The 27649-nt window shown below is 41.7% G+C and overlaps 1 protein-coding gene across 1 annotated transcript; it reads left to right on the plus strand.

Moving 5' to 3' along the window:
* Positions 1–644: 644 nt before the first annotated feature.
* LOC110533511 (junctional cadherin complex regulator) lies at positions 645–27649 on the plus strand. The gene is made up of 7 exons (XM_021617792.3): positions 645–1394; positions 5737–6553; positions 19535–19645; positions 20578–21498; positions 24587–24673; positions 25543–25683; positions 26500–27649. Exons 1-7 carry the CDS (start codon positions 1051–1053, stop codon positions 26713–26715), a joined length of 2637 nt encoding a protein of 878 aa, XP_021473467.3. The 5' UTR covers positions 645–1050; the 3' UTR covers positions 26716–27649.

Below are 27649 nucleotides of genomic sequence, written 5' to 3' on the forward strand. Positions count from 1 at the left end.
CAAAAAATGTCACTCCCACTGGGCCCAAATCATCCTTTGCGTTTTCTCCATGCTTGTCTTCTATCTTTACAACTTTTTCCCTCTGGGCTGCATGTCTCAGAGGACACGTCTTAGCGAAGGGTCAATTGGTCCAGTCATTTTAATATACGCATAATTGGATGCCCTGCAAAGCCCCCAACACCCCTGCGCATGCGCAAATCACTGTCTGTACGCGTCCTTTCGTTTCCATGGTTGCCTTTCTTCAGAACTGGAGAAAAACATTGGTGAGTGTCTTTTGACATTGTATAAACCAGTCGATAATACCAGCGTCTCTCAGCTTTTAACATTTTCTCTCACGCTAATAAACTGTCTAAACCGTTTTAGACAAGCAAACCATAGTTGTTGGTGGTTGTTGCCTAGGGGAGCAAGAAGCGGAGCAAAGCAAACCCAGTTCAGTAGTCAACATAAAGTGACACGTTTAATTAGAGAATCAAATGATAGTATAGGCTAACGTTAGTGCATGAGCCAGACACCCTAAATTGGGCCGTCGGGCACACTTCGTGTGATGATGTCTCATTGTGATTTTTTTTTATGTCCCAGTGTTGTGCGAAAGCATTGCAGCAATGGGAGCTTGCTGTGTGTAATCGCTCTTTCTTTCTTGCCTAAGTTACCTATTAACATGGCTGGCAAAACTTCAAACGTTACAATTTGTCAACACGTGCGAAAAATGTGCTACAGAGGTAAGGTTAGATAGTAGTCCTCTGTTATTTTCAAGGTTCTGAACAAAGTGTTGAGTTTGCTAACTAATTCTCCACAACAAGTAAAGTTGAAGGCAATGTCAGCTAACGTTAGCAACTAAGCCTAAGAAATGTGTGAAAATATCGCGAATATTCAATTCTGAATATGTCATTTAGCTTTTTGATACAGAGGTTTTGCAAGAAGTGAACAAGCAGCCACCGGTAAAGTAAACATCTGTGCACACCTACTGTACTGTAATGAAAGCAGCATACTGACAGTGACAGTTCAACTACAACCAAGCTCTCAACTTTTTCCTCAGCACAGCAGTACAAAATGGAAGGTAAAAAGGGACCTGAGCACGGAAAGACCTATGTCAGGTTAAAGGATGAACACAGGAAACCCTGTCCACTAAAACCAGAGGTTGCTTTAAGCCTGTGGGACGCCGCTGAATCGGACACAGAGAGCTTGGTCCAGGAGAGGGACTACCAACTTGAGCTTCAGAGGCGAATTGGTGTTGAGTCTGGTGACCAAAAAATGACACAACCTCAAGAGGAAGACACAGATGGCTCATGTCTAGATGAGGGGGAACTTCATGTCTATGATAGTCTCGAGGTATCAGCACTCAGGCAGAACAAAAAGAACATCCAGCAGCAGAGCAGAGACAAAGAGGTGTCCAGGTAGGCCCTAAACTTTTGCTTTATCACCACTGCTATATGGTAATGGTTATACTGTCATCGTAACCTAAGCAAACTGAAAACTAGAGTGCCCTGTACTACTGCATGGAAGTAGGCCTACATATAATATCAACCAAATTAGGCCTACACAATACACTTGCAACTCATGTAATAGCTTTGTGAGGACCATTTTCATCTGCCACATCAAACAATAGTGTAGAAATCAAGTCTTGAACCATGTTGTTCACATTTTTTGCATGACTCAGCCTATACTTAATACTGTTAGGATAATCGTCTGTGTAGGAGAATGAAAAGTAAATAGGTTTGTGATCCAGAAGGGGTAAAAAAATAGATTTCTCATAAGACATTGTGTTGAATATCAATATGACTCTTCAACAAATGTGTCTAATGTTCAAAATGTATTTACAAAGCAGGACATAAATATTTGTCTCATGATGCAGATACAAAGAGGCAAAAACACCATTCATAAATGGTCTGCCAAAGAGATTCAGTCAATCTGCCATTGGAAATAGGCCTACAGTTAATGTGACCGGTGTAGATGCATGATGTCAAGTAGGCATTAATATCACTGGCATTAGGCCTAAACATTGTTATCTTATACACTGAACAGAAATATAAATGCAGCATGCAACAATTTCATAGATTTAACTGAGTTACAGTTCATATAAGGAAATCAGTCAATTAAAATGAATTCCTTAGGCCCTAATCTATGGATTTCACATGACTGGGAATACACATATACATCTGTTGGTCACAGATTCCTTTAAAAAAGGTAGGGCCATGGATCAGAAAACCAGTCAGTATCTGGTGTGACCACCATTTTCCTCATGCAGCGCAACACATCTCCTTCGCATAGAGTTGATCAGGCTGTTGATTGTGGCCTGTGGAATGTGTCCCACTACTCTTCCATGACTGTGTAAAGTTGCTGGATATTGGCGGGAACTGGAACACGCTGTTGTACACGTCAATCCAGAGCATCACAAACATGCTCAATGGGTGACATGTCTGTTGAGTACACAGGCCATGGAAGAACTGGGACATTTTTAGCTTCCAATAATTGTGTACAAAACCTTGCGAGCATTATCATGCTGAAACATGAGGGGATGGCGGCGGATGAATGGCACGACAGGATCTTGTCACTGTATCTCTGCATTAAAATTGCCATTGATAAAATGCAATTTTATCCTCACCGCCACCATGGGGCACTCTGTTCACAACAGTGACATACGCAAACCGCTTTCCCACACAACGGAATACACGCCATCTGCCTGGTATAGTTGAAACTGGGATTAATCTGTGAAGAGTACACTTCTCCAGCGTGGTAGTGGCCATTTAAGGTGAGCATTTGCCCACTGAAGTCGGTTACGACGCCGCACTGCAGTCAGGTCATGACCCTGGGGAGGACGACAAGCATGCAGATGAACTTCCCTGAGATGGTTTGTGACAGTTTGTGCAGAAATTCTTTGGTTGTGCAAAACCCCAGTTTCATCAGCTGTCTGGGTGGCTGGTCTCAGACGATCCCGCAGGTGAAGAAGCCGGATGTGGAGATCCTGGGCTGGCGTGGTTACATGTGGTCTGCGGTTGTGAGGCCAATTGGACATACGGCCAAATTCTCTAAGACAACGTTGGAGGCAGCTTATGGTGGAGAAATTAACATCCAATTCTCTGGCAACAGCTCTGGTGGACATTCCTGCAGTCAGCATGCCAATTGCATGCTCCCTCAACTTGAGACATCTGTGGCATTGTGTTGTGTGACAAAACTGCACATTTTAGAGTGGCCTTTTATTGTCCCCAGTACAAGGTGCACCTGTGTAATGATCATGTTGTTTAATCAGCTTCTTGATATTCCACCTGTCATGTGGATGGATTATCTTGGCAAAGGAGAAATGCTCACTAACATGGATGTAAACAAATTTGTGTACAATATTTAAGAGAACTATGTTTTTTCTGCGTATGGACATTTTCAGGGATCATTTATTTCAGTTCATGAAACATTGGACCAACACTTATCATGTTGCTTGCATTGATATTTTTGTTCAGTATATATTCCCAAAGTAGACTTTAAGACATTTTCAGTTTGGTCAGTAGGTGGCAGTAGTAGATCATAAGTGGCACCTCAAACTTATTTGTCTTCTTCACTATGGTTGTGCATCTCAAAGGGTAGTATAGCCTATAACATTAGTGTAAACATGTATTTTTTCCCCGTTGTAATGTTTGAACAAGCTGATCAGATTTCAGTTAAACTAGATGTGCTATTTATTCAAATCTTTACTGGAACATGTTATGTTGTACACTAAATCATAATCAGAAGTGTCCAAAATACAAATAGGCTACAGGGGAAGTAGGCCTACAGGGCATTATTTATTGCTAATTATGTTACAACCAACTGTAACTGTTTTCAAATGAGCCAAGGCATTCCACTTTTTATTTTGCTTTTCTGAACATTAGAACAATTCAAGTGAATTATATCATTGTTGCGCTATTTACTTTAGGCAAATTAGTGCCTCACGTTTAATTAGGTCTAATCTGTTTATTGCATTTGAAAATACTGTTTTCAAGTACACACATTAATCAAAATGAAGATTATAATACAGTGCTTATGTAAAATGTTATATGGAAAACTCCTGCAACAATAAAGCATTTTTCTCAGTAAACAGCACATGGAAGATAAAAGATGAATAGCGTTCATTCTTCACTCAACAATGGAACAAGGCCAATAATTGAGCCTGATGCACGCATTGGCAAATGAATTGAGCTGTCAGCAGACGTGTCAGGCTAATTTAGGTACTTTCCGAGTAACTGCCTTCATTTAAGGCAAATTAGATTTAAATTTTGTTGGAGGTTATCACAATAAGTGGTCACTCTGCTGTCCATTAACTGGCCGGCTCTTCATTGTCAACATGCCAGAGACCTCTCTGATGCAGGAATCTGAAGAGAGGACCTCCACATCTGTTTTTCACTCTCCCCATCTACTGGAACTGTTTCCTCACTGACCTCGCAATAATAATTTCACCCTAAACAGAGAGGGGCTATTCTCTCATTGTTGGTTCCGGGCAGATTGATGCCCGCCAAATGAAGATCCACTTCACCACGTAGGCACACATTGTTTCAGTGAAAATGACCATGGCAGATACTCACAAAAGGGTCAATTTCAGATTGTCTGCCCTGAGAACAGTCCCAATTTCCCAGCGTCATAGTCTCATTGATCGGCTCTGTCCTCAAAGCCGGGCGTCCACATTCACAACAGTGGGCATTTCACACCCATGTATAGCCTACTCGTCATTCAATCAATGAATGTCCCCATTCAAGCACCTCTATTCATCCAGTGCAATATTTTTCTGTTTACCTCGTGATTTCTTTTGAATGCTGATAAAGAAACACGTTTGAACATTTTCCATAATCTCTTTTTACTTCCCCCACAGTTCAGTTTTTATTCTTACACTGTTTCTTCAAATCAACCGAGTACATTTTGTTGCGTGTTTGGTCATTATCTCGACTACCATATAATAGCCTATGGGTGTTGTTTTGTGCACGGTAAAGAAGACTTCGCCCAGCTGTGTTGTATCCATAATAAATTCTCCAGCTTCTCCAGTCATTACTGAGCCATCCCTTACCCTTTTGGCCTCATTGAGTGAAGTGCCTTACACCTAGGCAGCCCCGGGCAGGGGCATCATGAGATGAGGAGTACGCTTCCCCTCGTCCGCCAAGCAGCACAACAAAGAGGCACTCTGCTAATTATTTTAATGAGATCTTTTCATCCCTGTTAGAAGGGGCACATTAGGTAGCAATTTCAGTCCATTTTCTAAGCTGAAAATTCCCATTTGTGAACCATTCGCCAGTAGTAGTCTTCAGGCACTCCCTCATTATTGGATAAGGAGATGAAAATATGAAGATTACGTATAAATACAGGCAAATAATGTGCTGATGTCAAATTCAATTTGGAACAGCGGCTTGTCTGTTCAAAGAAGGACTCACTCTCATTGTTTAAGGACACCATCAGTATTGTTGAGGTGTACAGTAACACCTATTGTACTGCTGACCTCTCAAAGCTTGTTGTGTTCTTCGTAAAATCTTTATTTTCAGGAATGGAGGCCTACTTGGTCCCAATACTTTTGTATTCAATGACAATTATAGGATCTTCCATTTCTTGCAATATATTTTATTTCATCATAGGCCAGCCTGTTGTACCTTTTTATGATGATTTAATCATTCACATTGGTCTTTCCCATTATAGTGTTCTGATTTAGGTTGGTCACTAAAGAAAATGCAAATTCCACTAGTCATGTAAATGTTCTACTAACGCCTCTATTCTCAAACTTTGCAGACAGATGCACTACGATGACACCTACGCAGAATTGCGCTACGATCCCAACTGGAGGACTAATCTTGAGGGAGCTCGACAGTTCGACAAGATGACCCCACCACTTCCCCTCGAGGAAGAATCCTACAACTCAGATGAACAATCTGAGGAGAGCCATAGCGAGAGAGGACAGGAGCTTTCAGGGAGTGGAGGATACAGATACATATTTTCCTGCAGTCCAGCTCTTGCAGAGAGTATGACTCCAGAAATCACAAGTAACGAACTTCAATCTAAACACCCCCTAACGTCTTACCACCTCCCCCCACTGCAGAATCAAGTTATCAGAGAGGTTTCACCTGCATTTTCCTACCACCTTCATCAGAACCAAGTTATAGGGGATAGCTTGCCAGAGTCCACCCACCCAAGTCCTGGTGTGCCATCTGAAAAAGCCATGGAAAGAAACCCACACCAGAGAGTCAAGGCCAACCGAGGTGTGAGGAATCCAACCAATGCCACTGGTGGTGAAATCCAAGCTAGCTTTCCTGACCTGGAAGACCGTTACAGGGAGACACATGACAGATATGACAGAGCGTTTCAGATTTACTACAATCAAGAGCAGTACGGACAGGCTAGTGGGACAGTGGCCGAGAAACAGTTACAGAATTCGATGTCCTCTAAATCAAAGGGTTCGCGGCACTTGTCCAGAAGAAAGCCAGACAGACCAAGGGAGGACATCATTGAACGCAACAGAGTGACACTGGGGATCAACGCAGCCAAACAGGGCTCGTACCTGAGGGCACATGCACAACAGAAGGAGGTGAAATCAGACAGCCAAAATCAGGTAGGCTTATGTGTTGATAAGCTGTGTTTCTCAATTTGTGGTTGTGTATGAAGGCAACCACAGGTGGCCTCCTGTTTATTCCAATTATTTTTGCCCTCCTGTTGAATAGGCAGGTAGCCTAGCAGTTAGAGCGTGGGGACAGTAACCGAAAGGTTGCTTGTCCAAATTCCAGAGGCTGCAAGGTGGAAAAATCTGCCTTTCTGCTCCCCGAGCGCCGATGACGTGGATGTCGATTAAGGCAGCCATCCGCACCTCTCTGATTCAGAGGGGTTGGGTTAAATGCGAAAGACATGTTTCGGTTGAATGCATTCAGTTATGCAACTAAGTATCCCCTTTCCCTAGGTTGTAGTTTAAAAACTAGCCACTAGGAGCTGCACAAACATACTGTAACTCTTAATCTCCTTTAAAGGAATAGTTTATCCCATATCCAAAACTCCCAAGTGATTCCATACTCTGTCCCTGGAGTGCAGAACTGAGACCGCTGCAAAAACGGGTCATGTGACTATGCAGGCCTCACTCTGCTTCGTTGTCAGTGAATGCATGATTCACAAATCTGTGGACAAATTCATAGTTTCTTTGAAAGTGTACGGTCGAATTAGCTGTTTTTGTCAATAGTACTATCGGTTTGGAGTCTGGAAATATGTCATTTTCAACCTAAAACGTGCAATTATTTTATATAGCGGACTGCCACAGCAGCGAAAATAGGTAACAACTGCACTTGTGGGCACCCTCATGAGGGAGACCCTGCTATGGATAAACGTCACGATATTTTGGAGCTGGTGCGAAAGTTGATAAAGTTAGGACTATCACAGGTAAAGTTAATTATGCAAAGTGGAAAATGAGATGGCAGCAAGAGCAAGCTGGTGTTCGGCCCCTGGCTGCACTTTATATAGGAAATCAAGGGAAGAAGTTTCACAGTTTTCCGGGAAAAGATAAGCAAAAGATGGTTAGTAGCAGTTAGAAATAGTAAATACAATGTAGGTTACATACTCCTGCAGCCAACCTTACATCGCTGTGTGTGTGTACCAAGCACTTCAGCGACTATGCATAGGAACAAGATATGCAATCTGAAATGATGGGGACAGAAAACCGAAGGATACTTATAGATACAGCTGTTGCTACTGTATTTCAATGGACTGGATCTGGCGCAGTGCCAAAATACACAGCGTGTTTGAGAAGCGAAAGCGACAAAGCAAGCGTGCAGAGGTATGTAGTCTAGCCTGATCCTTGAAGTTTGAGGTGTTCTTATTGTGTTATCAGACCAGTGGTGGTCGCTGCTGTTTAAGATGAGGGAGGATAATGGCCTTATTTCTATTACAGCATATTGGATGACTGACATTCTTATTCCATTCACCCAGTTCAATGTAATATCGATAGGTTTAGGCTACTACATGATGCTCAAATTTTCCCTGTACCCATCATGAGGTTGCTACAACCTAGCCTATGAATGAAAGTTTACGACGTAGGTGCACAGGTCGAGAGAATTTTGAGTAATCAAAGTGACAGACAGTGACACATTCAATATCTCCTTGCACACTCTTGGCTACATCTTGCTGATCTAGTTCTTTTTATCCCTGTTTCGTTCCGTTTGCTTCCGTTTTAAGAAACGTTTTTCAACAGAATCGGCGGAATGAATACACCTCTGATCACACGCAAACACAGTTCACTTTCATAGCAGCCACATGAAAACAGCATGATCACTATGCTCGTTGTATATATTATTCCTTCTCGCTACTATCTACACGCTGTTCTCCTTTCACCTTTTCCCTTCGCTTGTGGACTTCAGTGCATCACATCAGCTTTCCAAGCCAAACCTTCATATCATGACCACTAATGCACTAATGCTACACACAGCCTACATCGTTGTCAAATCATAGTCAACATAGATACTAGAACTAACACGTTAGTAAACCCTCTACATTCATGCAGTTACACCGGCGGGCCCCGGTGGCAATAAATTAACAAAACCTTGACTTGGGAGCGTTCCAGAGCCATAGCCAGCTAGCTAACATAGCGTCCCTCTCTGTTTGAACCGGGTGTTTGAGTAGGCTAAACTAGCTATCTGCATTGTTAGCTAAGTGAAGGTCAACGTTTTATTTTATTTTTAAATACAACCAAATATAGCTCTCTCTCGCTATCTTGCGAGATAGCGAGAAATTAATTTGTTCAAAACTGTTCAACGATTGTATTTCTCTCTCTTTGAGTCAACTACTCACCACATTTCATGCAATGCAGTGCTAGCTAGTTGTAGCTTACGCTTTCAGTATTAGATTAATTCTCTGATCTTTTGATTGGGTGGACAACATGTCAGTTCATGCTGCAAGAGCTCTGATTGGTTGGAGTACTCCTCTGGAAGTTATCATAATTACTGTGTAAGTCTATGGAAGGGGTGGCAGGTACCCTAGTGGTTAGAGCGCTGCACTAGTAACCGAAAGGTTGCAAGATCGAATCCCCGAGCTGACAATGTTAAAATCTGTCATTCTGCCCCTGAACAAGGCAGTTAAAACACTGTTCCTAGGCCGTCATTGAAAATAAGAATTTGTTCTTAAGTGACTTACCTAGTTAAATAAAGTTTTTTTTTTTTTAAGTGTGTGAGAACCATGAAACTCCTAGGTTTTGTATTGACGTCAATGTACCCAGAGGAGGACAGAAGTTATCTGTCCTCCGGCTACAGTTATGGTGTTACCCTACAGAGTGCTGCTGAGGCTACTGTAGATATTCATTGCAAAACAGTGTGTTTTAATCAATTATTTGGTGACGTTAATATATTTATAGTTTTATCTAAAAAAAGTATATAATTTTTAATGGTATAAATGACATTAACTAAGGAGGATGGCCTCCCCCTCTGCCTCTGAGAAGCCTCCACTGATGTGGACATATAGGCCTAGGTGCTCTACAGGTTAGCATGTATTTATGACAAGGGGGGGGGGGGGGGGGTTGAGGAGACAATAGACTGTGTCATCTTACATTGCAGAATAGAATATCTCAAAAACATTGGACAAATGTGAAAACATAAACCCACTAACCTCCACATAGAGGTTTATAATAAGAGATCATTCAATAAAGTAACGTTCAGCTACTTACTCGTTGGATAATTGTCCATTTGGCCCAGCTGGAATAAGTTCTTCAATTCCTTTTTGGAATACAGATTTTTTTACAAGACACCAGAGTTTTTGTGGGCAGCAAAAAATACATGTGGTTGCGAAAGCAAACTAACTGCTCCAAATCAACAATAAGCTCCTCCATGTCTGTAAGAATTGTAGTCATGAATTCTAATTCTCTGCAGGGATGGATTGGGCCCCCGGCCCAGCTGCTGTTGCAGCCTCGGTTTCTAGAACAGAGGCTGCCAATTCAATTCAATTTGCCTCAATTCTTCATCAGAATAGACTACTCTGGCTCAAATAAATAACACATCTAAAGCAAAGTTTGAAATGTGTTCTACCCTCTTGTGGCTTTGAGTCTCTAGTGACTCTTGTCAAGGAGTTCAATTAGGCTACTCTTCCTCCTCACTCGTGACTCTTTCTTCATCAGACATGTTCTTGGTTGTTTTTTTGAGGGGTCACATGCGCAGTTGTGGAGACAGTCAGCGATATAAAATAATCACAAATATTTAAGGTGGAAAAGTACACATTTCCTGACACAAAATCAATAGAACTTTTGACAAAAATAGCTAATTCGGCCGTATCCTTTCAATAAAACAATGAAGTTGTCCACAGTTTGTGGATTTGCAAATCATGCATCCACTGTTGCAGGTAGATTTTAAAATCTACCAGCCAGTCAGAGACACCAACAAAACACATATTTTGTAATGTAACAAAACAATACAATTATTACTAGTAAGAAGTAATGTGGTATATTGTTGAATGACATTTTTTGTGACCTGAGTCTTTTAACCAAAATATCACAGATGAGACAAACATTTCCACCTGCCCCTTTAAGGGAGTGAGGTTACCATGGTAAGGTAACCTGCGAGGTTGAGTCTAACTAGTAGAAGTGTCTTTTCTTCCCTAGCAGTTAGAATTCAAACATAGAAAACACAAGGACAAAGTCTCACTTCAGTAGACTTTCGTTTCAAGTAAATTAGACCAACTTTTATGCCTGTGCACAGCGCTTCTAAAAATTAACCTTTTACTGAGCTCTTCACATGCACACAGCCCCCAGCCAGGCAGTGTTGCAGTGCGAGGTGGAATAGGCTATGTAGGATTTGTAGTTCTTTGACCTTGTGCGATTAATTTACTAGCTATGAAACAAAGCGGATATTGGATATTCCAATGTCTTGCAAAGAAGAGCACATAGTGGTAGACGGGTAAAGAAAAAAAATGAGACACTGAATATCCCTTTGAGCATGGTGAAGTTATTAATTACACTTTGGATTTTGGATGCTGTATCAATACACCCAGTTACTACAAAAATGCAGGCGTCCTTCCTAACTCAGTTGCCGTAGAGGAAGGAAACCACCCAGGGATTTCACCATGAGGCCAATGGTGACTTTAAAGTAGTTACAGTTTAATGGTTGTGATAGGAGAAAACTGAGGATGGATCAACAACATTGTAGTTACTCCACAATAATAACCTAATTGACCAAGAGAAAAGAAGGATGCTTGTACAGAATAAACATTTTCCAAAACTTGCATCCTTTTTGTAACAAGGCACTAAAGTAATACTGCAAAACATTTGTTATGTTAGGGGAAAATCCAATACAACACATTACAGAGTACCACTCTCCATATTTTCAAGCATAGTGGTGGCTGCACCATGTTATGGGTATGCTTGTAATCATTAAAGACTGGGGAGTAAAAAAAAGATTTAAAAAAAAGGAATGGAGCTAAGCACAGACAAAATCCTGGAGGAAAACTTGGTTCAGTCTGCTGTCCACCAGACACTGAGAGATTATTTCACCTTTCAGCAGGACAATAACATACAACACAAGGCCAAATCTACACTGGAGTTGCTTATCAAGAAGACGGTGAATCTTCCGAGTGGCCGAGTTATAGTTTTGACTTAAATCTACTTGAAAATCTATGGCAAAACCTGAAAATGGTTGTCCAGCAATGATCAACAACCAATTTGACAGCGCTGTAACACAACAAAATGTGGAATAAGCCAAGGGGTATGAATAATTTCAGAAGACACTGTACATAAAGAGATTGTTTGCTTGAACACCCCACTGTAAACTACCATTCTGCACCTATTTGCTATTATACCAAACATAAATATAAACGCAACATATAAAGTGTTGGTCCCATGTTTCATGAGCTGAAATAAAAGATCCCAGAAGAAGAAAAAAAATATGCACAAAAACATATTTCTCTAAAATGTTGTGCACAAAATTGTTTACATCTCTGCTAGTGAGCATTTCTCCTTTGCCAAGATAATCCATCCTTCTGACAGGTGTGGCATATCAAGAAGCATGATCCTTACACAGGTGCACCTTGTGCTGGGGACAATAAAAGGCCACTAAAATGTGCAGTTTTGTCACACAACACAATGAAACAGATGTCTCAAGTTTTGAGGGAGCGTGCAATTGCAGGAATGTCGACCAGAGCTGTTGCCAGAGAATTTAATGTACAGTTTTCTACCATCAACATCGTTTTGGAGAATTTGGCAGTATGTTTTAGCGGCCTCACAATCGCAGACCACGTGTAACCATGCAGAGCCCAGGACCTCCACCTCCGGCTTTTTCACCTGCAGGATCGTCTGAGACCAGCCACCCAGACAGTTGATGAAACTATGAACTGTAATTTAGTAAAATCATTGAAATTGTTGCATGTTGCATTTACACTTTTTTTCAGTATAGATAATTATAATTTTAAAAGGTTAGGCTAATTCACACTCACAATGAGTTAGCCAAGGCTATGTCCTACAGACGGGTTGGTTGTTTAGCAACAAAACCGAGGCTTGCACAACTATGGGGCAAGACAGACTTAGATTTATTGACTACATGTTAACTATATTTCGTCTCCAATGTTTATTGACAACATAAATACATTTTCACAATGAGCCCTTATTGTCTCTCAAATACATAGTTATAGTTGTTGGTTAGCTAGCTAGTGATTTTTAGCTATTGTAACGACCCTGGGTTTATAAGCGCGGATATAGACTCTGCCGCTGGAGCATGCTTTTGTTGATAGCGCAGTGGACTTCGGGCTTAGAAGGTCGAGGGTTCGAGACCTGCTCCCTGCTGTTTCATTACATTGGTGTCAGAAGTGATCGGACCTTGCATCCACGACAGTGCATGGGCTTGACCGATGAGCGCGGTCCTATAAGACGTTGAGTCGCAAACTAGCGCGAGGACGCTCTCTTTGAAAGGAGGGAGTAGTGTAACGACCCTGGGTTTATAAGCGCAGATATCGACTCTGCCGCTTTAGCCTGCTTTTATGGCACAGTCAATAGCGCACTGGACTTCGGGCTAGAAGGTCCAGAGTTCGAGGCCTGCTCCCTGCTGTTTCATTACACTATATGACATGAAATCAGTAAAAACACCTCAAAAGAAGACATGGTGTCAATAACATGATGAAACGAGCCACTTACGATTCCCCACATGGTAGTTTCTTGTCATTCTTGTTAGCAATCTCGCCATCCAGAATCACAACATGCTGACTTGTGCCCCATTGAAGCGTGCACATCGTTTTTGTGATGTTGTCAGCTAACCCATCTACACTACTCATGCAGTGAGTATAAGGCCTTTTTACTGTGGAATTGTACATATGGGCTGGACATTTTTTAGTTGTTTTTTATTCTTGGGGTTAGGTGTACTGTATGTGGCTGTCTTGGTGTTTTATTTATTGAGTTGCTGGTATTTAATACATATGATGCTGCCTGTGATGTGTTTTGTAATGCCATAATACTGACTTTAAATTCTGCCCAGTGTCTCTGGAGAGAGGTGATTTACATGTGCTGGGTCAATATTCAGTCTTGTTAACGTCCATACACTTCCTTTTTAAAAATCGTAATATTAAGGTGAGATTGGCATTTACGATGCAGACGAAGGCTTTGCATTGACCACTGATATTCCATTAGAAGTATTAGAGAGTACTTGTATAGCACCTCATTGAAATAAATAAGGATATGTGAAATAATTTTTGTAGCTGGTTTTCAAATGCATAAAACATTTACAGTGCTTTGCAAAGTATTCATACTTCACATTTTATTGTGTTACAAAGTGGGATTAAAACTGATTTAATTTCAAAATACCGTAATGTCAAAGGGGAAGAAAAATAAGATCATTTTTAAGATTAATGCATATTAGATAACTAAAATATAGTCTTTGCATAAGTATTCAGCCCCTTTGTTCAGGCAAGCCTACATTAGTTCAGGAGTAAAATTTGGCCTAACAAATCACATAATAAGTTACATGAACTTACTCTGTGTGAAATAATAGAGGTTGGCATGATTCTTCTGCCTCCCATACGTACAATATCTGTAAGGTCCCTCAATCAAGTATTGAATTTCAAGAACAGATTCAACGAATCTTTTAAAAAATGTTTGTATTTTTCTGACCCTTTGACATTACAGTATATTGAGTAGATTGTTGACCCAAAAAATACAATGAAATCCATTTAATCCTACTTTGTAACGCAAAATGTGAAGAAATCCAAGGGGTATGAAAACTTTTGCACGGCTCTGTATATGAGAAAACAGACTTTAGTTGAGGCGACAACAGCAATTGGCTGTTGAAATAAAGGCTAGACAGTGTCTTAACATTACATGAGCCAACACAGATGCCTTAGTATTCACACTCTTCTGATTTTTTTTTTGGGGGGGTGGGGGGGGTGGCAAAAGCCTTCTCTAAATGTATCAATTGTGTTCCTATATATTAAACATGTTGCCAGTCTAAATGGTCTGCTTCAAATGTATGTTATCTTTTGAATCCTCTCAATGGCAAATATGAGTCAGATTATAGGCTTCCTTTCCTTAATCATAATATTTTACCATATCTTCCTAGTTCCTCCTTATATCTTTTTAAATAAAATAAAGTAATAGGCTACATTTTTCTATCGAACCAGACTGATGCCTGTCCATTTTTATCATCCAAGATATGAATATCTCATTTCTTTGTCGACTCACATGGAAACTACAGAATATGCAGCGATCTCTGACCTAGTCTGGGAAATTAATTTGGCAGGAGCAATGCCGTTTTCATTTGCTATCCACTCGGAGAAGGAAAAGGGAGCCATGTCTGCCTATCTAGTGCCTATTATGAGTTGATCTGTACAGCAGTAGCTATTAAGAACATCAGAGAGGCATGGTTACCAATAGCCTTTTAGATATCCCCCTGCACCTGGCACAGGCGCATAATTGGCTGAGGACGGTAGCCTGCTCCCTCTGTGCTGGGGTACACTGTATGCTTACCCGTGTAGCTATATCACTAAACCCTTTTCCCCCGTCTACCATTTACTCATCTGAGCCCCTAGGCCTGTCCCAATGTCTTGTATCATCCAGATTAGCATAGTCAAGAGCCGTTAGCATTGTGGCATGTAAACAGAGCCAGGCATTCTCCCTCCCCTAAACTGTCTGTTTTGCCAGTCTCCTTTGACTTAGCGTGTTTTTTCTCATTGCTACTACTACTAACCACACAACATATTTTACTCGACGGGTGACATTGTGGATAAAGATTCCAGTCACCAATTTGCATGCATTGTATGCTAAATTGAATTTTAATGCATTCGTTTGAGAATGATCTGGCTAGTTTGTGTTATCGCCTCCTTGATGCAATCCAGCACCATGAAATTAAGCAGTCCAACATTCTTAGAACATTTGTATAAGGTTTAGTTGTTGTATAATTTGTATAAGGATAACCTATTGGCGCAGATGGAGGCTCAATTTTCAAACAGCAGAACAAGTACAAGTCATTATATAATGATTACCAGGCCTACTCATTCTTTTCTGATATGATTTTTCTGCTGCATATTGTGCGTTTCCTTCTCTTTCTCCACAATGTCCTTCAAAAGAAGCCAATTCCCTAGACAAATCGCATCAGTTTCACCACCATCATTATCCAAGCCCAGCTAACCATGCTCTTTATGATCTCTTTAAAAGGCCCCATTTGATTTTTGACAGACAAGACTGTCTGAAACCAACTTGCATAATTAGCAGTGTTATTAAAATGTACACAATCTTGTAATGCGGCAACCTTGTAGCCGGCGAGTGTCAGGAGCAACGATGGGCTCCTGCAGTGGTCCCCTTTGATAAAGACAGAAGTAGCAGCAGCAATCTTCAGCTATTGCACTCAGCCCGCTGAGTCCCTCGCCTGTCTCTCAGGCCCTCACTTCAAAGCCATGGGACATAATGTACAATCTCTTAATAGTTTTAGACCAAAGCTTCCCGGGGGCTCTCGGCCACTGTATAGCCTACCTCAGTGTAAACACCTAATCAAGATTGCCTGGGCCTGGCCACAATAGCAACCAAATAGCAATCCAAGATCCGCGGCCCTTTGAAGTCTTCATTGCAAAAACTGATGTTTCCTGGGCAGCTCAAGGTAAAATGGCATGCCCAATTGCCTGGAATTTGTTGTGGCTCGTCTCTCCAAGAGGAGGGCAATTACGGGCCCCAATTTAGCAGAATAGATATTACACAGCTTACAATGCTCAAAATGCAATTTGGCTTAGATCATTTGGCTCCAATTGATTGGGATTTTTATAATGGGTGACAAAAGGCAGTGTCAAGGGGCACGGGCAGAGGTTGTGGTCCTGTCTTGCCATGGGCATTGAGAGGTGGGTAGGTGGATACTGTCATTGGTGGAGTCATTGACACCTGTTACTGATCTACACACAAAACAGCTGCTGCTCCACCAGTGTCAGGCTTGGGGACAGACAGGACAACACCTGGACCATTAGACAGCCTATTAAATTACTAGAGGGTCTATGTTATAAATCCTTAAAGTTCCAGGATGGTATGAAAATGGTAGCCATATTGGTCAGGGAGAAATCCAAACCAGTCTAATTGGAATTAATGGCAGTAGAGGCATTGTCTTGATTTTACTTATGCAGGAAAATAAAAGTAAGGCATGTGATATATCAGAAATTGTGTAATAGATTTATTGTCAACCTAAAATATTGCCATATAATTATAAATAGTTTGTACAGGTTTTTCACCAATTTTCTGTATAAATAGCCTCTAAAATACGTGTAAACAGGCCATACATGTCTATATTTTTGTTTTCTTGGAAATATGTAAGTGCTCTTATATGATATAATATCAGTACTTGTTGCATTTACAACTTGTCTAAGTCCTATCATCAACTGATTTCAGACAATGTACCGCTGTGGAGTGACAGCATTATTTGAATGGAATGTTGGCATATTGGCAGTTAATTAGAAAAATTGATGGAATCATTCCTCTAAAACTGGCTGACTAGATGGCTAGCTAACAAACATACAGTGCAGATACATTCTTGAAATAACTTATCACAGCTATAATCTTTGGAGGGAGTTGAAAGTCCGTGTTGCCCAGCAACAACCCCAAAAAATCACTGCTCTAGAGGAGATCTGCATGGAGGAATGGGCCAAAATACCAGCAACAGTGTGTGAAAACCTTGTGAAGACTTACAGAAAACGTTTGACCTCTGTCATTGCCAACAAATGGTATATAACAAAGTATTGAGATAAACTTTTGTTATTGACCAAATACTTATTTTCCACCATAATTTGCAAATAAATGCATTAAAAATCCTACAATGTGATTTTCTGGATTTTTTCTCATTTTGTCTGTCATAGTTGAAGTGTCCCTATGATGAAAATTACAGGCCTCTCTCATCTTTTTAAGTGGGAGAACTTGCACAATTGGTGGCTGACCAAATACTTTTTTGTCCCACTGTATATGATCTGGACACTGTCAGGATCACCTTAAGTTCTATGTGCCAAATAATCAACACCTAACTTAGTTACAAAACCACCCCTCAAATGTCAGTATTTAAGCGGAACAGTTTTTCTGACATTTGACATTGAAATGGTAATGATACGATATAAGCCTAGTTTTCTCTAGTTTCACATTGAGAAGTTATGCTACTGCTCATAAAACCTATTTCAATTTTTTGGCAGCCATTTCTTTTGCTGAATAGGCCATAACATCACATGAACCAAATCCCACCATGATAGTAATTCTAAAATGTCAGTCTTCTTACCAAAATAGTATATAATTCAGTTACTTCTTTCATTAGCTTTGTACTACAACACCGGCTCTGCTTTTTGCCACCGCTTAGCTATCATCTGTGTGCCTTCTTGCCCAGATAGGGAGGACACTGCATTGGGTTATCAGCCCAGATCCCCGTATACCTGGCCTTTCAGCAGATAGACAGAACAGTTTGACGCCACACTTATTGATGGATATATTACAACTCCATCCACTCACTCTCTCTGACCTTCGCCTATTCACTCTCCCAGAATTAGTGGCATTTAACGAGGAACTCCTCAGCCTGTCAATACCATTGATCCTCTCAGATTGTCCTCAGGACGCAGAGTGAGAGACCCAAGTTAACTAAATGATTTTCATCACGACATTAGCTGAATACATTTCTCTCTCAAAAACAGTGCATTACAGTACAAAATGAAAGAGAATGGATGTGAGGGTTTGTGGAGCTTAGGCCAAAACGTGAGGGAATTGATTGTTAGGCAGGCTACTTGAAAAAAATATAGGTTACACCTATGCTACAGATTTGACAGAGCAGAGTAGTTTTGGTGGTTAGGGGAAACATCAGTACTATCTTTTTTTTAAGCCTGCAGTTTAGTGTCCTCAAAAGGCCTCCTCTCAAAATAATATTTTTATTTTGACTGTTGTCATTATTTGACTCCTTGACTTTTTCCACATTTTGTTACATTACAGCCATTCATCCATTCTAAAATGGATTTAAAAAAAATAAAAAATCCTCAGCAATCTACACACAATACCCTATAATGACAAAGTGAAAACAGGTTTTTGAAATGTTTGCAAATTTATTACAAAGAAAAGCATAAATATCTTAGTTACATACGTTTTCAGACCCTTTGTTATGAGACTCGAAATTGAGCTCAGGTGCATCCTGTTTCCATTGATCATCCTTAAGATGTTTCTACAACTTGATTGGAGTCCACCTGTGATAAATTCAATTAATTGGACATGATTTGGAAAGGCACACACCTCTCTATATAAAGTCAGGATCATGGCAAAGATGAACGGAGCAAAGTACATAGAGATCCTTGATGACAACCTGCTCCAGATTGCTCAGGACCTCAGACTGGGGCAAAGGTTCACCTTCCAACAGGAGAACGACCCTAAGCACACAGCCAAGACAACGCAGGAGTGGCTTCGGGACAAGTCTTTGAATGTCCTTGAGTGGCCCAGTCAGAGCCCGTACTTAAACCTGATCGAACATCTCTGGAGAAACCTGAAAATTGCTGTGCAGCAATGCTCCCCATCCAACCTGACAGTTTGAGAGGATCTGCTGAGAAGAATGGGAGAAACTCCCCAAAGCTTGTAGCGTCATACGCAAGAAGACTCAATGCTGTAATCACTGCCAAAAGTGCTTCAACAAAGTACTGAGTAAAGGGTCTGAAATCTTATGTAAATGTAATATTTAAGTTTTTATTTTAAATAAATTAGCACAAAAAAAACAACTGTTTTTGCTTTGTCATTATGGGGTTTTGTGTGTAGATTGATGAGTGGGGAAAAAACAATTTAATCAATTTTAGAATAACAAAATGTGGAAAAACTTGAGGGGTTTGAATACTTTTTGAAGGCACTATATATATTGGGCAGTTTTGAGTATTGTGCACCTGACTGGACTGTCATTGTTTAACTCAGTTAATTGTGCTGTGAAATATTTACCTCCAATTTGCTTTCCTCTTATGCAAACGATGTAGGCTTTCATACAAGTGTTAGACAGCAGACTCAGCTTTTAGCAACATTTTCCTGAAGTCTTTCAATCTGTTCCATGAGCAGCTCATTCATTTTGAATGACACTTTTTGCTCCACTCTCCTTTTTGTTTTCTCTTTTTCTATCCAAAGGTTTGCGATACTACAGAGGAGATTACCATTGGTGGGAACCAGGAGGAGGAAAGCCAAGGGGACAATTCAGACCCGGAGCTGAGGTGGCTCCAGAAAACCCAGCAACTCAAGGTGGGACCCTGCCCAATTGCCCTATAACGCATAACTGCTAGCGAGGGTCTTTCTGCTCAAGATGAAAATGCCTGCACAGTGGGTTCACTACTGTCACCTGGGATTTTAATTTTACCCCCACAATGGACCCAATCTATGTCTGAGCAATGGAGAAACATCGTTATTTTGAGGACTTGAGCGGTCACCCTAATGTTGCCTTGGTAGAGGAGAGGAGTGTAAATATTTTCCCATTAGAATGAGGGGAAGTTGGTGTTTGCTAAATCAGAGGCAATAGATTCTGAGGCACATTGCCTCGGAGCCCGGCAAAATAATTTGGGAGGGCCATGCTACGAGAATCTCCAACATAACATGAAAGGCCCTCTCTGGCCATGACAATAGCCACAAAGCATCAGTTACATAAGGAAAGAGGGGTATTTCTTCCACATTGTGGGTAAAATCTTCCAGCCTTCGTCCCACTGATACGTTGAGTTAAGGAACACATCACACTTAGGTTGTTCACAAATTTAGAATTGTATGTTTTATAATAAACGTTTTAAGTGTATTTTTTGGGTGTTTCTCAATCATGGGAAGTACGTTCTGATGTCTTTTTCCAAAGTGTATTTCATATGATATCTTGTCAATGAAAGAATATTTCCAGTACATTGGCATCCTCCTGCTCTTAAATATTTGGTTATTACCCTATTTTCCTTTCTTAAATAGGGTCCTTGTTAGATGTATTACATGTGACTCATCAATCAAGTGTTAGTATATTTTAACCAATGCAGGAAGTCCTGATTTTCACAACTTGTTTGACCTCCTTACCTACATCATGATATTGAACTTGTATCTTTTGTTTTCCTTATTGTCAGTGTTGAGTTGATCATATTGCTGTTAGCCTGTTGGTTGCTGTTATTCTTAATGTGAGTTCTGTTATTTCCAACCCCTACTCGCAGGTAACTCAGATCTCCAAAGAAAAGCAAGCTCAGCAGAGAGTGAATCCCAAACCCCCCAGTGAGAAGAGACTCCTGGCTCAGGGGGTCAAAGCCAGGCCAAGAGACTGCTACCTGAGCCCCCCCACCGACACCACCAGACCTGCAGCCAGGACCCAGGCTCACTCCCACCCCCACCACCAACCCCAGCACTCACCCCACCTCCAGGCACTCAGTGACACAGATTCCCAGTCTAGCATACTGGACACCCAGCCACACCAGCCCCAACGCATCCCCTTAACACAGTCCCCCACCGTCCACCTCAACATCAACACCTTGTCCAAGTTCCTCGCTTTTATGCACTGCAATCACCAGGACGCCGTTCTCACCATACCCAAGCCCTGTAGTGGCCCCAGCCCCCAAAGGAAGCCACAGTCTATAGACGGATACAGCCCTAACGCCAATGTACCGCTTAGGAACACCATCCTGGTAAACCCTTACTCCCACCCAGGCCCTCACCCCTGTCCCCAAGACCACGGTTCATTACAGCTGGCTTTGGTTCCACAGGCTGATGTGTCTCCACTGAGCCCAGGTCGGGGCTCTCGCAGCAGTCAGGGCTTCCCAGGGATGCCCCCTCTCTGCCGGGGCAGCAGAGAATCACCGCATCTCTGTCACCAGGAGAACGCCCCATTGCAGCGTGAAAACCACATTGTCCTGCAGTATGATGATGAGGATAGTCACAGGTCTACTTACACCGCCGAGACAAAATACTCCTCCGGCTCCTACACAGTGCTGCCCCCTATAGGTAAAAGAACGACGGGAGACACTGAGCTAGGCTGTGACAGAGCTGCACAGAGATTCACCTACATGCAGAGAAGCAGCTCTGAGGCCTACCTGGCACAGATGAGGAGAGAGAAACAACTGAAAGAGAGAGTAATTTACAAGGTGTGTATGTGCACCTGTGTGTGTGCACCTGTGTGTGTTAACTTTAGCACACTATGTGTGTGTGAGATGACGAGGTAAAACAACCATTTTGAGACGTGTAAGAGAATAAGGTGAATAAAAGAGAGAGGGAGGCAAGGGGTGGCTAAAGACAACCATTTACATGCAATGACGGCCTCTTTCTTTGGCCATCTTGAGCCAAAGAAGTTGGACTTTAGTGGAAAGGTGGGAAGGTGTTGCACCTGTGCTGGCCCTGGTGCTATTTAAGAGTGGCTGGCCCAGTGCTCCAGTTTTCTTGATAGATGCGGAGGGTTAACATCATTAAATGGATTTCCCAATTTTAATTTATAGACAAACAATTATTTATCTGATTTCCCTGATTTCGTTTTATGCCATCTTTTTGGTTTGCTTCCTGTCTTTATGTTTGGTGTAGGTTTTTCTTTTGTTTGCCTATTTTTGGGTAAATTTAGTGGGCCCCATGGTGGGTGTCTTTTAAGTTCCAGTTGTTGCTAGTGAACTTTCAGTGGACACCTCCATGAGTGTCTTTTAGAACCCTTCGATTTGTTTGTTGGTCAGTGACTCTGTTAGTTCCACCTGTTCGAGAGACATTTTTGAAGTGGAACGTAATGGGATTTTGTTTCCCATGAGTATGGTAGTCGCTCTAGTCACCTCTCTGAAGCTCTGCTGTGCCCAAATATTTGAGTGTTCAAAATACACTTTTGTGGTAGCGTTTCTGTCACTGACATCCACCTAGAGGGGTTATACGATTGGTGGAATCATTTTTGAAAGATGCATAAACACACAGGCTAATAAAAAAAGCCATGGACTTGATCCCTGCTGTTACACGTGCTATGTCTAAGAAAGTCACCGGGAGCAAGTCTAGTGTGGAGGAGGATGTCAGCGATCCTACCATGGTTGATTTGTCCGAGACGTTTATGGGTGATCCTGATTTAGCTAAACCTCCTGAGTTGACCTCTCCTTTGAAAACCCCAAAGGTAAGTGAGTTTGTAGGATCACTGAAGGAAGAGAGGGTTGTCTAGGAAGCAGCAGATTGCAGAACAGACCTCTCCCCTCTTTTTGCTGAGATACATCCAATGGAGAAGTTTGATTAAGTTTGTGTGGGTTGCTTTGACAGAGATGGTGTTTTAATGAGAAAATTGAGTTCTTGCGCCACTTCGGGCAAAACGATTGCCTAGTGCATCTCAAATTGTCGTTCCAGTTACGCTTCAACAAGAGATACTGAGGCTGGCTCACGATGGTAGTATGGCAGGCCATCTGGCTTACTGTAAATCCTGTCGTGTTTGCCAGGGGATAGGTAAACCGAACCATGCTGTACCGGTTGCACCTTTGCTGCCTCTTCCTGCTTTTGACAAACCTTTCAACAGGATTCTGGTACTCTGTGTTGGTCCTTTGCCCAAAGCCAAGAGTGGTAACCAGTTTCTCTTAACCATAATGTGTGCTGACACTAATTTCCTTGAGGCCATTCCATTGAGGAAAATCACAGTTCCCAGTATTGTTAAGGACCTGGTGAAAAATGTTCAGCGTTTGGACTTCCGCAGTGCAGTCGGACCAAGGTTTGAATTTCATGTCAAAGGAATTCCAGCAAATGCTACAACAGTTGGGTGTAACCCATTGCCCCTCTAGTACCTACCACCCATAGTCTCAAGGTGCTCTTGAGAGATTTCATCAGACCTTTAAGTCTATGTTGAGAGCTTACTTTTTTGAGTTTGAGGAAGACTGGGATGAAGGGGTCTCTCTTGTGCTGTTTGGATATCATGTCAGAGGTCCTTTGAGTTTGCTGAGAGAGAGGTTGTTGCAGGGCGACACGTTAAAAACAAAAACAAATCTGTTGGAGCACGTTAGCACTTTTTGATACAGATTGTATCTCGTCTGTGAGTTTGCCAGTGAGAATCTGGAGAGGGTACAAACAAAAATAAAAATGTGGTACAATCGGAATGCCCAAAACTGCACTTTCGATGTGGGTGACCAAGTTCTGGTTTTGTTGCCCGTTCTGGGGTCACCGTTGCAGGCTCGCTTTTCAGGCCCTTTCCCCATAGTGAAGTTTTTTTAACAACATGCCTACCAAGTGAACCCTGAAAAGAGAGAGAAGCTCCGCAGTGAGGTGGTAACTTACCTAACAAGGGGAAAGTTACTACGGCTATTGCAGGCGTTTCCCCTGGAAACCAGACATGTCCGTGGGAAGGACAACTTGGTTGCTGATTGTCTCTCAAGTGTGGGCGGTCAGTGAGTTTTGTGTTTTGCCTTTAGCCAATGTGTTGCCCTGGCTCACAATTTATTTTGACTGCACATTATTCCATTTTGGAGATGAGTTTTGTTTTGGTTGCGCTCATTCCAAGGGGACGAAATACCCAAAATATCAAATACTCTGCCCCTTTCCTCTCTCTGTATCTCCACTAGCATCTCCACTGCCTCTTTCCTTTCCCTGTATCCCCACTAGCCTCTCCCCTGCCCCTTTCCTTTCCCTGTATCCCCACTAGCCTTTCCCCTGCCCCTTTCCTCTTCCCATATCCCCACTTTGCCATGTTCGCCATCATGTCTGACAAGATTACAGGGTAGATTTGTAAACACCCCAATGTGGAGGGTATCAAAAAATGTGAAAGCAGATGGGAGGGGGTCGAAAAGAAAGAAAAAAACTCAACAGGAAGCCATCTCCATGACCAATGGCTAATTCCAAAGTGGCCTAAGCCCCTAAAAGGAGCCAGTCCGATCTGGAATGATTAGTCCCCTATTGTCCGGGGCAGTTTGTGGATTGCTGCTCGAGTGCACCTCAGAAATACATTGCGGATTAAGGTGCTTCCTCGTCTCTCTGCCTAGAAGAGAGAATCTCTCTGTCAACCTGTCCCTGGGACTCCACTCCCCAGGGTGCAATACAAACACCCCTTAATACCAAAAGACCCAAACATACAGGCACTTATCAACAACCTGTTTTTAAGGCAAAATATAGATATTTCTGTACTTAGGTAGGCATCATTTCCATATAAAGTTTAATGTGTGTGTATGTCATTCCATGCCTTAATAATAAGTATTATCTAATCATGTGTAGCTTGTTTGTGTGTCTGTATTGTCCTAGGCCTACACCCTGAAGGACTATAAGCAGCTGAAGCAGGACGTTTATCTTGGAGGCCTTGGGCCTGATTACACCACCACAGAAATTACAGTAAGTGCCTCTGCCTACCTTAAAACCAATCGTCATACCAAATAATAATATGTTCCTATGGCTTCCAGCAATTCTGTCCCTATGCTTTACTTTATTTAACTAGGCAAGTCAGTTAATAACATTATTTACAATGACCCAACATGGATGAAGCTGGGCCAATTGTGCACCGCCCTATGGGACTCCCAATCACAGCTGGATGTGTTACAGCCTGGATTTGAACCAGGGACTGTAATGACACCTCTTGTACTGAAATGCAGTGTCTTAGACTGCTGCACCACTTGGGAGCCTTTTTTATTCAGCAATCTTAAATCTGAACTTTTTTAAAGTGTTTGTTAAAAAAAAAAAGGAATGTAGGTCTCAAACAGACAACGGTAATGATTAGATGCTTCATAAATCCATTTACCCGCTTCATTTTATTCAGCTGATGATCTTCAATGGCCTCTTTGTGCTTCCATTATATCCCGCCCCTATGTCCCTGTTTCTCATTAAAGACTTGTCTCGTTCTGAACAGATTCAATTGGAATCACAAAGCAAATGAGAGTAGCCCTGGAAGGTTGAATGGTATTTGGGGTCTGATGTATCTTTTGTTAATCCCTGAGAGTAAAAAGTGAGCATGTATGGCCAATTTGCACTAGATTGAGGCCGTCTCTGTCTCTAGGGTCGGCCCTATTAGTGAATGATATGTGTAAATGTTGATAGGCCTTCTGAATGGTTTGTTGTATTTGATTTTGTCGGGCGGTGTGGAGAGGCTCCGCCGAGGTATACACAAAGAGAATAGGGCCTTAAGGGAGAAATGGCTCAGTTAATTAAACCCACTCTTTTGTAATCTCCCTCTCTTTCTTTCTCTGTTCATTCACAACGTGGCTCAGGCCGAGAAAATGAGACGACAGAAGCTGTATTCAAATGTGATCCGCGAGCAGAACAAGAAGATAAGTAGGATTCCCTTTCTGCCAGCCGTCAGGAACGCAGTGGGCAGCAACAACAAGGACAACATGGTTCCTAGGAAGAAGGTAACAGAGAAAGAGACTGAGAGAGAATCAGAAACAGAAAGAGAATCAGAGAGAAAATCAGAGGGAGAGAGAGGGGGAGGGAGATTCAGAGGTGGAAAGACGGCGACAGAGAGAGAAAGAAGGAAAGAGAGAGAAAAAAGAGAGAGAGAGAGAGTACATCGCTTCAAGTGCATCCATCTCCCCCCGGTTTCCTCAGTCAATTTGTCCATCATCATTATCTGTCTGCTCCATCACACAATGTGGTATCTTTGTCTCTCAGATAATAGGAGACAATTTGAAACAATGTATGAGCTTACTGCATCCTCTGGGAAACAATAGGCTCATTTAGGAAAATTGTCTGTATTGCACTTCCAGTCGCCATTTTGTTATTGACAGATAACAAATGAATCCCCATGCACTGAAATGTCACTTGATTGCGAGTCTGAGATCAATTAAAGACACATCAACATTCTGTCACAAAGTTTGAACCCCAAGTTCAATCTGCCATTTGAAAGCATAGTTTTTTCCCCCAGTTCTTGCAGTTGTACCTGCCCCTCTATCTCCAAACTATATTTCTGTAAAACTTTACTTAAAGCCTAATGCTTTATTACTTGTTTATTACTTGTAAGCATGAGTCTTTGTCATCTTATATGTGTTTTATCAAGTGTTTTATTGACTCAAGGTGGCAGTGATTTAGTTAGGAGGGGTGATATGGGAAATTATAAGAGCATCATACATGTTCATAGAAAGTCTTACAATGCATTATAACGGTATTATATTAATCTCATTATACCTGTCAGTGTTACATTTTTACCTTTTATTTCCATTGGATTTAAGGCCCTGGAGTACGCCAGGAGCATCCTGAGGCCCAAGGTATTGACCCAGGCCCAGCAGCCCAAGACCAGAGAGCCAGAGAGAGCCCAGGGGGCCCTTAGGGGCAACACTCGCCTCCGGGAGGGCCTCGACCTATCCCAGCTGGCCACAGTGGAGGCCCTGAGGAAACGGCACGAGCAGGAGAAACAGACTGTGGCCAATGTGGTGCATGCCATCTGACACAGCACCGGCCCATTCACTTTACAGCACACTGGAGTCACCCAACTGGAGTCACCCTTAAAGCTGACATGGCCGTTCGACTTTTGAAGAAACTCAGCATATGGACTATATAGACAATATGGAGGAATAAGCAGGGGATTAGTGCAGCAATCATTCATTAATGCTTGTGTCTATAACTGCAGTTTGAGGTGTTACAGTGTAGCCTGTCTGTTTGTGGTTGATGACATAAGCATTTACTGTATGAAAGTTTTTTTACAACTAGTGATGCTGTTAAACATAGCTTACGTGTTTCTTCATATGATTTGATGCACTTAAACCATAGGTAAACATGGCACTTATTCAGTACCATACCGTAACTTACACTATAGGCAAACATAGTACTGTAATCCCAAACCAAGTGGATTTTTTTAGCTTGCAGTTGATAATAAGATAATATATTGATGTTTGAATAATAATAATAATATGCAAATAGTTTGTACACATTTCAGATAAATCATGCTCTGGCTATTGATGAATCCTCAAGTACTTGAATATCTCTCTGCTAATATTCTTAACCTTACAATTGCTCATGAGTCATGACCTGAGTGAACATGACCTGAAAATGTCTAATACAGTACAGCTGCTCAAGTCAATTCAGACATAACACATATGGTTTGTTGTTGTAGTACAATATTACACATATTAGTACAATACCACACATAATAGTGAAATATTACAATCTGAGAGAACATGTACACCTAAAGCTTTGTGTAGGTTGTTTGATGACAAGGAGTAGGCAACTGAGTAAAAATACTGTGGGTAGACCATTGGTACATTTTTTGGGAAACAGTACAGTGTACTCCACCTGGTTTTCTCTGTTGTTTTGATTGCACTTGACATTGAAACATCCTCTGTAAATTCAACAATACGTCATTAAATCAAAAAGCTTCCGGTA

Source organism: Oncorhynchus mykiss, chromosome 10 (assembly GCF_057628025.1).
Source record: "Oncorhynchus mykiss isolate SJ-2025 chromosome 10, ASM5762802v1, whole genome shotgun sequence".
In the NCBI taxonomy this organism is placed as follows: domain Eukaryota; kingdom Metazoa; phylum Chordata; class Actinopteri; order Salmoniformes; family Salmonidae; genus Oncorhynchus; species Oncorhynchus mykiss.